The sequence below is a fragment of the Sander vitreus genome, chromosome 14, assembly GCF_031162955.1.
Source record: "Sander vitreus isolate 19-12246 chromosome 14, sanVit1, whole genome shotgun sequence".
In the NCBI taxonomy this organism is placed as follows: Eukaryota; Metazoa; Chordata; class Actinopteri; order Perciformes; family Percidae; genus Sander; species Sander vitreus.
In genome coordinates this window covers 9432406-9446547 of record NC_135868.1, presented here as the reverse complement: position 1 = coordinate 9446547, position 14142 = coordinate 9432406, and the positions used below count along the sequence as shown (strand labels likewise).

The following is a 14142-nucleotide window of genomic DNA, read 5'->3' as shown; positions in this document are numbered from 1 at the left end:
TTTTAAGAAGAAGACATATGGACCTGCTCTATGTAAAAAAAAAAAATAAAAAAAAAAAATATATTATATATATATATTTTTATTACTGTACCTGTTGGCTCAGACTTTACAGCTTACAAATATGTCAAATCTGGCATCCCACACTTCCACCATGGGAGAGCGACGAGGATGGGCTTGCTTAAACTGCTCTTGACAGCTGCTCACTGCACACTCTTCAGGCCCAGTGTGCTTTAGCCTAAAGGCAGAGGCATGGTCTGATCATGACACATTCGTCAAGCCAGACAGATTCTGCCCGGAGCCTCCAACAAATAAAAACACAGGCCACACACACTCCCAAAAGACACCCACATCCACCCACACCCACTGTACATGCATCCCTAATCCAGAGCTGGATAAGGGGCCCAATGAGCCAGGGGTAAAACTGATCCCCCATTTACCCAGCCCATGCCCCATCTCCTCACACAACTTCAGTCATGTTTCTATCCCCCCACTCTCCACCTTTTATCCATTCCATTCTTGACACGCCATGCAAAACTCCCCTTTCCCCTTGGTGGCCTGGAGACTCCTGATAAAACCCCATCTGCTTGGGAGAAATCCACTCCTCCAGTGTGCATGTGCAAGCATTCGGTTCGAAGAGATGCTTTCAAAGAATTCAATTTGGTTTAAATGGAGGGTTTTAATGTAACTTGATTTAAAATACTTTTCATCCACAAAGAAAGACAATCTTAATATATGTATAGTAATGTAAATTGACCCTGTGTGTCTACAGTATGTGTGGGGTTAGGTTGTTTTGGCCATAATACAGCACCCATTAGCACCTTCTCTCCCCAACTCAGACTGTGCCCTTAAATCCTTAGTTGGCCCTCAGTTGCAAGCTAAACCATACTACCCGCTGCTAACAAGCTTACTGTGCCCAGAAAAACAAATATGGTACAGTAAGAGGAGATGGGGAAAGAGCTGTAGAGAGGATAGAGGGAAGCAGAGGGTTGAGGAGGAAAAGAGCAGCAGTGATTATGTCAAGACTTGCAGCGAGAGAAAGGGAGCATGGTGGAAAGAGTGGTTGTGGATGAAGTGGCAGGAGGAGGAGGGAGAGAAATTACCATCTAAGAATAGTGAGTTTATGTAGAGAGCAGGAAAGGATAAGGTGGGGGAAATGAGGAAGGAAATAGAAGGTAAAAAAAGAAGAGATCAGAACACAGAGGGAAGGAGGAGGTAAAAAAAGTGCATAAGGTAATAAAGAGATAATGAGGTGGCAAGAGCGAAAGGGAAAGCGAGTGAGTGAGTGTGTGTGTGTGTGTGTGTGTGTGTGTGTGTGTGTGTGTGTGTGTGTGTGTGCGTGCGTGTGCGGGTGTGGGTGTTAGCTTTGTTCCTAATCCCTGCTGCAGTATTCATAAAGGTCAGTGAGTTTTGATGGTGTAAAGTCTTGGTGTGTAGGCGCACACACATGTACAGACATAAGGTTGAGGTCTGTGCAGTTTTTTTCAATTCTGTACCTGACCTGACTGCACAGGACTATTACTGCCTGCTCCTGCAGATGCGCTAACTCACTTCACAGTGCACAGAGACACTGGTCACTCCTACCCCCCCAAATAATTATATTCTATTGGCCTTATAGATTAACTTTTGGGCAAAAAAACGTTATGGGCCTGTCCCTGTTTCACTGGTAGTTTTGGTCATCTCTCATGGCAACAGATACCAAATGCTGAAACCGTAGACATGTAGAAGTGTTGTTAATGTTTATGGATGAGATATGACTTTTGTTTACATTTCTACTGATGTTCTTTTGAAAGTCCTACTGACTACTAGCCTGGCAACGACTTATTTGCAAATGTGTATTAGACACAGACATTCACACAGCCTTACCCCACTTGACTGAGAGAGAGCTGTCCATTGAGGAGAGCAGGCAAGAGGGTTTAGGGGACTTTTAGTTTGTTAGCTGTTGATCTGAACCATGCTCTCTTGATCTTGTGTGGATATCACAGGTATTTTAACAAAAGCTGACATATGACTGTTGAAGTCATGAGAGGGAAGACAAGACATGGCAAAGAAAATTCCTAAAGCACATTTTAAAATCAAATCAAAATTTTAGCTCCGTCTCTGTCACCCACCCACCCACCCACCCACCCACACAGCATTAAACACCCCAAATCCTCCCTGACACAGGAAGTCTTCTGAAACCCCTGCAAACACACTCCCCTAACCCCTTGTCCAATCCCTCTGGATGACACGGTTAGCGGGACAACTCACACCCTAATACCCCATAATAACCACAAATCAACGCCATGGCAACTGCTGACAAGCCAGACAGACACAGAAGGGGGAGATAAAGGAAGAAAGGTTGAAAGAACTGTGGGGACAGGAAAAAATAATCACCACAGGTTTGTCCTTTTCTGATATAGTGTCCCTAACCTTGGAGCTCAGGGGTTTTGGCTAACTTAATCCCTTTAGGGAGTTGGAGACGGCTAAATTGTAGCTTGTTAGCCATGTTTGCGTCAGCCGTACCATCATAGGTATCTAGTATCAGTCAACTCATATTCTTGTAAAATAATTGTCAAAAGCCTGGGGCTTTGTTTTGCATTGCCATACCTATCTCCACAGAGCTGTGGAGTAAGGTCTGGCTACACCACATTCTGCCACAAGGCCAACACACAGAGAGCGGAAGGTGAGGAACATCTGGCGAGTGATGTCAGGCAATTATCCTGGAAATATACTTACGTTGATCCAGACTAGGTTGGCCATAACACCTTGTGTTGCATTGAGTCCTTAATTAATCTTTCTTGCCCCTAGTGGTCAAATAATGCTAAATGCAGCTTCAAGTTTAAAACATTATTGTGGAATGCAAGCATGCTGAATTGGGTAACTACAGGATAAAAAGGAAGAAAAAAAAACTATTGTCTTTGCAAAACAAAATTACCTTTCTAGTAAAATAATGCAGTCTGAAGCTTAAGGGAGCAACCTTGATATCAACTCTTAATCACATGTCACTGATGTTGTACAGTACAGAGATCTGATGCATACTTAAATACATACACATAAAGCTGTCCTGTAGCCTCTCACTCACCCGTCCAGATGTTACTCTTACATAACATTTACAGTTGGCCAACAATAGAATCTGGGCCACTGAGAGACACATTCAAATACTCTCAACATAAATCTCCTTAAAGCTATCTTTGTACACACAGAGGCACAATATCAGCCATAAACCCCACTTTTAACATATAAAAGACTCAATCCATGTTTTTTACACATCTTTATCTGTTACACCTCTTACTTCCTTAAAGCGTAACTCTCGCCAAAATGCAACCTAGGGTCTTTTTGTGAATGTACCCGAGTCAAACTTTCGTTTAAAGCATATTTAGGACGGAATCGCCACTTTTAAGATTTACCGTATTTTCGTTTTTCGGTCAAATGGCCTTTTGAACGGGAGTGCTAGGGGCACTTTTATGCTAGCCTCAAAATAGCTATTTTTAAAACACTAAGAAGGCTCGACACAACATGAAACTTTGCTCAGTATCACCAGGGGCTCTACACCTTAACGAAAGCATTGACAACATTGTTTGTGTACCCCAGAGTTTACTAAAAAGAAAGGTTTTGAACAACTCACCATCGGTCTTGTTGTTTCCGGCCGCTACCACCTCAGCAGACAAAACAAGTCGATATCCGATGAGGCTCCTTTTTCAAGTACGAGGTCAATATTGTTTTTCAATAACGACAAAACAAGAAATAATCCGTGCATTTATGGAACTAAGCTTTAGGAGCTTTCCATCTTTACTCTCCTCCCTGTTATGTTGCATTCGGAAATCGATTGTTTTTGACTGATAAAATGGCTGCAGCCGGAAACAACAAGACCTACGGTGAGTTGTTCAAACCCCTTTTTAGTAAACTCTGGGTACACAAAAAATGTCAATGCTTTCGTTAAGGTGTAGAGCCCCTGGTGATTAGGCCATTTGACCTAAAAATGAAAATACGGTAAATCTTAAAAGTGGTGATTCCGTCCTAAATATGCTTTTAAATGAAAGTTTGACTCGGGTACATTCACAAAAAGACCCTAGGTTGCATTTTGGCGAGTGTTACGCTTTAAAGTAATAAAGTGAGAGTCTATCATAATAAAACAGTTATAGCTTACTTGAAACTAACAGAAACCAACACTGCTGCCATCTCGGCACTCATATGACTCCATTCAGTTCTTCATTCATTATGTCTCATGGCTCATTTTCTCTAGCTAATTTCCAATCAGTGACAAAAACACTCCCCATTCTCACTTTCTCATTTTTTTACCTGCTTCCTTCGTGCAGCACATGTCAGTCTATTCAGACTAATATTTATTTCAGCATTTTCAAAAGTAAGCAAGCTTTTTTTTTTTTTTTTTTTTTTTTATAAATACGCACAGGTATGACAGGTAAATGAATGTGTGCATTTGTGTATTAGAGAGTGTTTGTCGGCATTCAAGCCAGAATGTGGTCTTGTACATTTGTGTGTGCGTGCGTGCGTGCGTTTGGTCTTTTCACACTTGAGCTCCTCCAAATAGTGCTGTTGCAGAGCTGGTTGACAGGGCTACTTGGCAAAGTGCTTTTTAAGCCCCTGGCTAATGGCCTGCTGAAGACTTCTGCTGATGAAAATGAGATCACCTCTACTGGGCGAGACATTTTGCTCTGTCTGCAATGAGGGGCACAGTATAAGGGAGGAGTATGTGTCCCTATACAGTGGGGCAAAAAAGTATTTAGTCAGCCACCAATTGTGCAAGTTCTCCCACTTAAAAAGATGAGAGAGGCCTGTAATTTTCATTATAGGTACACTTCAACTATGAGAGACAAAATGAGAAAAAGAAAATCCAGAAAATCACATTGTAGGATTTTTAATGAATTTATTTGCAAATTCCTTGGGAAAATAAGTATTTGGTCACCTACAAACAAGCAAGATTTCTGGCTCTCACAGACCTGTAACTTCTTCTTTAAGAGGCTCCTCTGTCCTCCACTCGTTACCTGTATTAATGGCACCTGTTTGAACTTGTTATCAGTATAAAAGACACCTGTCCACAACCTCAAACAGTCACACTCCAAACTCCACTATGGCCAAGACCAAAGAGCTGTCAAAGGACACCAGAAACAAAATTGTAGACCTGCACCAACCTGGGAAGACTGAATCCACAATAGGTAAGCAGCTTGGTGTGAAGAAATCAACTGTGGGTGCAATTATAAGAAAATGGAAGACATACAAGACCACTAATAATCTCCCTCGATCCGGGGCTCCACGCAAGATCTCACCCCGTGGGGTCAAAATGATCACAAGAACGGTGAGCAAAAAATCCCAGAACCACACGGGGGGACCTAGTGAATGACCTGCAGAGAGCTGGGACCAAAGTAACAAAGGCTACCATCAGTAACACACTACGCCGCCAGGGACTCAAATCCTGCAGTGCCAGACGTGTCCCCCTGCTTAAGCCAGTACATGTCCAGGCCCGTCTGGAGTTTGCTAGAGAGCATTTGGATGATCCAGAAAAGGATTGGGAGAATGTCATATGGTCAGATGAAACCAAAATAGAACTTTTTGGTAAAAACTCAACTCGTCGTGTTTGGAGGGGAAATAATGCTGAGTTGCATCCAAAGAACACCATACCTACTGTGAAGCATGGGGGTGGAAACATCATGCTTTGGGGCTGTTTTTCTGCAAAGGGACCAGGACAACTGATCCGTGTAAATGAAAGAATGAATGGGGCCATGTATCGTGAGATTTTGAGTGAAAACCTCCTTCCATCAGCAAGGGCATTGAAGATGAAATGTGGCTGGGTCTTTCAGCCTGACAATGATCCCAAACACACTGCCCGGGCAACAAAGGAGTGGCTTCATAAGAAGCATTTCAAGGTCCTGGAGTGGCCTAGCCAGTCTCCAGATCTCAACCCCATAGAAAATCTTTGAAGGGAATTGAAAGTCCGTGTTGCCCAGCGACAGCCCCAAAACATCACTGCTCTAGAGGAGATCTGCATGGAGGAATGGGCCAAAATACCAGCAACAGTGTGTGAAAACCTTGTGAAGACTTACAGAAAACTGTTTGACCTCTGTCATTGCCAACAAAGGGTATATAACAAAGTATTGAGATGAACTTTTGTTATTGACCAAATACTTATTTTCCACCATAATTTGCAAATAAATTCATTAAAAATCCTAAAATGTGATTTTCTGGATTTTATTTTTCTCATTTTGTCTCTCATAGTTGAAGTGTACCTATGATGAAAATTACAGGCTTCTCTCATCTCTTTAAGTGGGAGAACTTGCACAATTGGTGGCTGACTAAATACTTTTTTGCCCCACTGTAAGCATACACACAAATGAACATCAGTCTTCTGGATGCACATTTGGTTTTGAATGCAGCTGTATGTGTGTGTACAGTACTGTATATGTTGATTTATGCATGTTGAGAATCTACATAAATTGCAAGCATATTCAAAGGTCACTGTGTGTCTGAGAGTGTGCATAAATCTATTTATGAACAAAGACATACACAGCACCTGCAAGTGTGCACATGTATCTACGTCTGTGAATGTATGCATATACTTTGTGGTCGACTTGTATGTGTGTGTAGGTATAAGCAGTCAATTCTTGCTGAATTGACAAATGCGTCCACTATTGTTATAAAAAATGAATACGCTTTTACGTAACAAAACCTTAAAAGGTCAGAGGTGCTTTTTCACAAAGCTAAGGCCACACATTTATTGTGCAAGGGTATTTTGTTTTAGCCTTGTAAAATCAGACCCAAGAAGATATAATATTTTCCCCACAGCTGGGTTTTAAACATTAGAACAATCTTTAGCAAAACAGCATGAATATTCTGAAAAACAAATTCAGTCAAACAAGATCCTTGTGGACTTCTTCAAAATATGGCCTACTACAAGATATTCAAATTGAGAAACACATACAGTGCAAGCTGATATAAAATTCATTTTCAGCTGAGCCGTGTGCTGGTTTGTCCCATTTGCTACGTCTTCTTTTTAGAAATGCAGTGTGACCTCATTCTTGCTCAGCTGTTGGTTTCCTGACTGCGCAGACTTGTGCTCTAATTTAAATGTAAAAAGCCCTTTTCTTGCACATGCTGTCATGTGTGTGAATTTGTGTAATGTGTGTGGTTATTTTTAAAGGTGAAACTGGGACTCACCAGGTAGGCTTGTGGACACGTTGACCTGGGTGTAGAATCTCTTGTTGGGCAGCAGCTCTGACACTCCGTTCAAGGCTTCGATGGTGAACGTGTAGTTGGTGTTGGGGAGAAGATTGACCACGGTCACCGTTCTTTCTGTAAGGCCAACCTGCTGAGGCACAAAGCCAACACTCGCCCCGCACGGCTCGCACTGCCTCCCGACGCACCTCTGGCACCTCACACTGTAGGTCAGATCCACCCTGCCTCCTGTGTCGGATGGTGCAGCCCACTCCAAGATCAGTGTGGACTGCTTCAGGGTGTAGACCAAGTCTCTGGGCGGGGATGGGGGCCCTGAAGAAACAAGAGTAAGAAAATTGCATTTTGATTTATTGTTACAGCCCTGAGGAATTTATTAGTCTTTTTTGAGAACAAACAAACACACCCAGAAATAGAGACGGAACTAGAAAATATGTACTCCTCTTTTGTAAACATCAATACTTAATCAAACACGTCCTCACTTCTGCAATTGTTATGAAGCAATTGAAATTGACAAAAGGATTTTACACTTCGTCTAATTATGTCACTACAAGCCATGTCTGTGACACACACACTACAGTAAAGCGATCATAGCAGCAGCATTCTTTATTCCTAAACGTTGCACTCAAAGACTACTTCCTACTATCCACTTTTTTAATCTCTGTAACTGTAAATGTGAAGCTGGGCATTTCTGGAAAAAAGGGGCTTGAAACTGTAGTATGTAGTACATGGTTACCTGTATGATTTTAAGAGACTGCTTAAACATCTTGTTGCTGAAGCTTGACATTTCTCACATGATGGACTAAGTATGTCACATAACGATAATCCTGTTTTATCCAGGATTTGGTGATAAAAAACAATTGGTTTAATGAAAGCCATTTGACCCTAATGGGAATAGGCGATTAAAAATGTGGAGTTGCTGGGATACATCATTATATGCTGCAGTTTTTTTGGTTTGGCAGTAGGAGTAAAAAAAAACATGGATTGGATTGTGATGGAGGAGGGATTATTGATGATGCAGACTAAAAGCAGTAGCTGTGTGTTTTGCTGATTTACAGTGACATCAGCTTTTGTCTGAACATAACAAATCTGTCTGTTATGTACTGATGTCAACAGTGCTGCGTGGAAAAAATCCTCCATTTACCATCAGTAAATTAAGGCGAGTTACCACGGAGAATGCTTTTAACTCTCCTGGAACATCAATCTGATTTGATAAGACAGTTGTGATATGTCAGATGCATCACAGGAGTCTGAGCTGCATACTATAAAGTCTGCTTACTAAGTCTATAAAGCACTTCATGGTTTGGCTACTCAGTACATTTCTGACTTGCTCACCGGTTAGAACCTGATCGGGCCTCCCGAGGTCAGAGGTCTTCTGCCTGATGCCTGCTTAATTCTGTAGCCAGAATTAGATAGGGCAGGGGTTTCTATTTGATTGTGGTGGTGTTTTGGGGTTTTCATTGCTGTGTGGTTGGGTGTATGCTTCATTGATTTGGTTTCTTTGTTCTACTCATGCTTTTAATGTATTCTTATATTTGTGTTATTTATGCAACCTATGTGCTCATGTTTATGCTTCTATTTTGTCTGTCAATGTAAAGCACTTTATGTGTTATGAAATGTGTTATATACATATAATTGCCATTGCCTGTATTGTAAAGGCTGTGTATGTGTGGTGTGATGCTTGAGGTAAAACATGGGACTCTTACAGTGTCTCTGGATTATAGCCAATGAAATCATCTGTCATCAGACCACTTTCTGATGCACAGGGCTTTGCATGTAATTTCAAAACTCAAGTGTTTTACACAACACCACAAGTGACAAAAAAGTTAAAATGAAAATATACAGTCCAGTATTTAAAGGTCTGTAAAATGTGAGGCTGGAGGACTATCTCTCATCACTAAATCAGTGTCCTGACCCGACCTGTGCCATTTCCTGCAGGTTCTTGCACACGCAGGCTGAATAAAGCTAAGGTCCATTAAAGGCCATGAATTTTGCATGTGTCCGTGTATGTGTGTGCATGTGCCGTGTAATGAATAAGTGAAGGTATGCTGCTCTGTGCGTGCTGTCAAACATGCCACACACCACAGCTGAGTCCCGCTCCCAGACACACATGGAACACAGTTACATAAGCCCAGAGAGCATTTAGCGTGTGAACACACGTACACACACATTTCATGTAGAGCACAGCTGGGCCTTTTATTCACATCTCTCTCTACTTTTGTGCTTTATCTGCCTTGTGCTCCCTCTTTCTCTTAAAGTTTCCCTTTTTTCTCTGATCATCTTCAAATTTGAGTTATTAAAACCTGACCTCCCCGGCTCTCTTGCTCCTGTCTTTCCATCTTTTGCCCTCCTTTCACTCTCCATCTGTGTCCATCTTCCACACCACCCCCCCGTGTAATCCAAATGACTCTTTGACTCCCTCTTCATTGCTGCTCCAACATACTGAATAAAAACTTGGTCTACAATATTGCCATTGCAGCATATGAAAGTCTGCATGTATGTATTTCCCTGAGCCAGAAGCTAAGACAAAAAGTTTAAGATTTTAATGACTCAAAATATGAGTCCATTGTTGGATTCCATTGTCCATGTGTCCCCCCATGGACAATGGAGTTTTATACCGGTTTATAAAAGAAGGAGACATAGGGGAGCTTCTACAGAGGGAAAATGCGGGACAGACCAAAACTGAATACAAAGACATATTTCTGTTTTACTTTGCCCCTTAACTGCCAATAGGAGATATTTAATAGTGTGCTGTAATGGAAAATTTGTAAATTGTCATCACTGACAATGATAATGTCAGGAAGTATTACAAGATGAATCTCATTTGGAAAAGTGTACTGTGTGTTCTTTTAAGTTTTTCAAAAGGATTCTTAAAACAATGAAGAGTTTATTATTTCAAAGAGACAGCAGTGGTTTCTCACAGGCATGAATGGCAAAGGGAAAAGACTAAAATTACACTGGTTTTATTCTTTAATTGCTGAGATAATAAGGTGCGCATATCAAGCCTCATTCATCTGACAAAATCTCCCTTTTTCTTCTAATTCTAGATTAATCATGCTCTCTCTCTCTTTGTCTCTTTCTCCATCCGTACCATGCAGTGGATTAGCTGAATCGGGGGATGATCATAATTACAGAATCAATAGTGTAATTAATGTGGTCATTAGGCTGCTATAAATGTTATCACACCGGGATCCGAAAGCTCAGCGATCAATATTGTAATTATACCCCTCCATCGCAATTATCATAAAAGCCATCATGACATCACACTTACACATATATATGTACACGCGAATAAATGTGAATGTATACAAACACACAGACAGACCTTGTGACCCTACGGTTTTACTGCCCTGAGTACTCACAGGATATAGAGCCCATTATTCCTCCATCTAATTACTGAGCTATATCAATAGCTGTTCTCCATGCAGAAATCAATAGGGCTACCCTGTATGGTCTTTGTCTTATTGGCCTCGTAATCGTTATTGGAGAAGAAAGGCATTCAGGTATGTGAGAAGGGGTAAGAGGTGAGGGATGAACAGATAATGGTAGGCAGTGGGGATGAGATCATAAGAGTTTGTCGCTTGAGGATAGAGGGATGAGATTTCAGTTTAACAAAGGTAAGAAGAATGGGGTGATAACATGCATGGATGAAAGGATGAAGAGGAAGGAAAATGTGAACAGGCAGATGGTAAAAAGAAGAGGGATGAGTGGCCGAGAAAAGACGACAGGCAGAGAGAAAAGAGGGAGATGTGTGCTCAAGGGTCAAAAAGGAAGGGGTGAAAAAAAATAGGGTGGTCCGGTGAAGGGGTGGATAATGGATATAGAGCAGAAAATGGATCTCTAATGTCAGAATAAAAGGTGGAGGAATATGGAGAGAATGTACAAGGTTAAGCAAAAAGATGGAGAAAATGGAGTGATGGGCTTTTTGGACGAATAATGTGGACCTAATGGTAGGAGAGATGGTGGGGGGGATGAAGGGTGGGTGGGTGATAAAAAGGATAAAGGGTAAGAGGCACAGACAATGGCTGCAGTGGATGGATACATAGTGTGTATACTATTAGATGAAATAGAACGGGTGTAAGCACAGGTCGGGAGGGCGAAAGTCCACCTTAAAACATAAAATAACATGTATGACCATGGGGATGTTTTCTCTATGGAAGAACAAGGAGTGGATTCAAACGATATCCTTCAAATGTACTACATCTAAAACTTACTTCAAAATAATAGCCCCCTTTTAACTCTCTTTCAAACATGACGGCAAATGTTCTGCGTTTACCGATGCTATCAAGGGGAAATAAGCAGCATTTGTTTGAGCATACACATTCTTTGAGATTGTAGCTGTAAAAACTCTGAACAACTCACAACTCTATAATCAGCACAGCAGCAAAAGGCATGTATCCCCAGTCTCGAGTTTTGAGACAGACTTGTTCCTGGGATGATTAAAAAGAAAAAACCACTTGGCATGTTTTTGGGTGGATTTTTCTTTATCAAAGGAATGCAATACTAGAGGCAGGGTATGAGGTGAAGGAGAGGTGAAGGTTAGGTGAGATGAGACATGGAAATGGGGTGATGAGGAGGAGCTGGGAGAATGAGGATAGATGGGGAGACAGACACTGGGGAGGTGGGTGCAGGTCAGACGAAGAGGTGATGAGATGAAAAAAGGGGAGGTGGATTCAGGGTGAAGGACGGGTAAAAGCGGTCTTTAAGGATAACGAAATGAAAGGCTGAATGGCTGGATGTGGCTTACAAACATTGGATTGCTCACTTGATGCAAAAATTTCTAGATGAAGGGATACAGTGTGTGAGCGATATGGTATGAAAGTCCCTAGTAGAGGAAAAGGTGCAGTCTGAGAGGACACACAGACACGAATATAAACACACACACATATATATATATATATATATATAAAAAATCTTATTACTTGTGCATGGTGCTGAGGGTGTGTCCAGGGGGGTTCTGAAGTGGTCCTCCTCACACACACACGCCACAGATCCTTCCTCCTCTGCAACACTGTTGGCTGGGCAGGGAAAACACTCCTGCTGCCTGGAGGACATCTTGTAGGAACCACGGGGACATGCTGGAAAAGAACACATAAATATATTAGATATGTCCAAGAAATTTGATTAATCAATAATTTGTGCTAAATCCCACTGAAAGACATATTTTAAGGAGTTTTCTGCACATGGGATGACCACATAAATCACACATTGTTATGTAAAAGAAATTTAAAACCATGATATATTTCTACACAGAGGCTAAAAAAAGTTATTCAACGCTCTCTAAAAAAAAAAAAAACAATTTATACAACTTCTGCATTTTCACTTCTTTGCACAGAAACTCTAGCCTTCCACTAAGCATTTTAAAGCCAAAGAAAAATGCTCTAATCTCCCTTATAATTTATGAGAGAGAAAATTAAGAGTGAATGGAGAGAAAAAAAGAAAACAAGTGAACCCAGAGGGAAATACAGACAAGATACAAGCTACGATTAGGAGAGAACAGTAGAGGAGACTGGCTAAATCCATCTAACAAACACAATTCTCACGTTACGTATGATCAGTGGCTTTGGCAAATGGCATCAAAGGCTGCTACTGGATTCAACCAGCTAGGCAAACGAAAACAAGCAGAGGCAATGCGCAGGCACGCAACTGCAAAACCCCAAAGTTAATGTTGTTGTTGTGTTCCCCATTGTCAACTTTGCTTGCTAGTTTTGAAAAAAAATCTCCCTCTACAGTCAGTGACACACAACTACTCCACATGAGAGACAGACTAGGAGAGGTGAGAATGTGGGCGAGGGTGATAAGCACTTATGACCTTACATGCGCAGCACACAAGAGTACACACCATGTAGCAGAAGCTTATCAATGCATGTGTGACAAAGGGGGTGTGCGTAAACACACACACTCACAAACAGGCTATTTTACACACTCCTCCTATGCAGTTTCATTTTCCACTTGCTATGGCTTTGTAGCAGGCGATAATGGGTGTGAAATGAGGAAGCCAGCTACCGCTCGATGCTCTGGTCTCCTCTCTTCTGAGACTGTATTCTAAATAGCAGGTCTACATTAACAGATCTGGTATGCTTGCTCCCTCTTTTCCTTTCTCTCCTCTGCTCTCTTGCTATTCTCCTAATACATCCGTCTCTATTATTCCTTTCCCTCTCATCATGGCTTTCTTTTTCTCTTCTGTTTCGTATTCAACCTTCCTCCACTTCGTGTCTCTCTCTAATCTGCCCCACTCTTTTTTATTCCCTAAATTTAACTCTCCATGCATTAACTGAGCGGATATTCAGGCGTTTGATTGGCATTTCGTTACTATTTTATTATTCAGACATTGATTCTTGTTAGTCGTTTTCTATGGGAAGAGTGACTGACTTTTGCCTCACTAGTCGTGTTTCCATCTAATTGTCAAGCGAATTTTAAGTGAACTTTTAAAATGTCGCAAAAAAGAAAAAAAAAGGAAATGCGAATTATAAGCGTTTCCATCAACTGGTTTAGAGCGAATAAACTACACTGCGCAAAGCGTAGTTTCGTTACAAGTGGACGTTACGCATGGATTTAGATTGCAAGCCGGCTTGCTAAATCAAAGAGTTTAGAAGCTAAGTGCTTTGGCTAAACGGAGAGCGGTAGCATAGTACAAGTTGGCCACCGGTGCAGAATACAGGGTTGTGGCAGAGGCATTTGGTGTCAGTAAGACAACCGTACACCGCTGTGTATACGCGGTGTGCAGGGCCATACGATTCAAGCTGTTGAACCAATTCGTCAATTTACCCGACGTCGCTGAGGCACAGGTTATAGCACACCACAACTCCACTACGCACTTTGTCCCGATCCTTCCCCCATCCGATGGATACCAGGACTATGGAGTTACATGTTCGCTACATAACAACTTATTCGGCAAAGCTGTTTCCATCTTCCATTTTGCGCATTAACTCTTTTTCAATAAAAAGGCAAAAACCACCTCAAGCGAGCATAAAAACT

At 41.6% G+C, this 14142-nt stretch overlaps 1 protein-coding gene across 4 annotated transcripts in view; it reads right to left on the bottom strand.

Annotated features, from left to right (window-relative positions):
- epha10 (EPH receptor A10) overlaps positions 1-14142 on the bottom strand; it is a 150174-nt gene that overhangs the window by 37047 nt on the left and 98985 nt on the right. For all 4 annotated transcript variants that reach the window (XM_078268380.1, XM_078268381.1, XM_078268382.1 and 1 more), the window contains 2 exons: positions 12087-12242; positions 7150-7479 (listed from right to left, as the gene is read on the bottom strand). In XM_078268380.1, coding sequence (XP_078124506.1) covers positions 7150-7479; positions 12087-12242 — 486 coding nt within the window. The remainder of the gene's footprint in view (positions 1-7149; positions 7480-12086; positions 12243-14142) is intronic.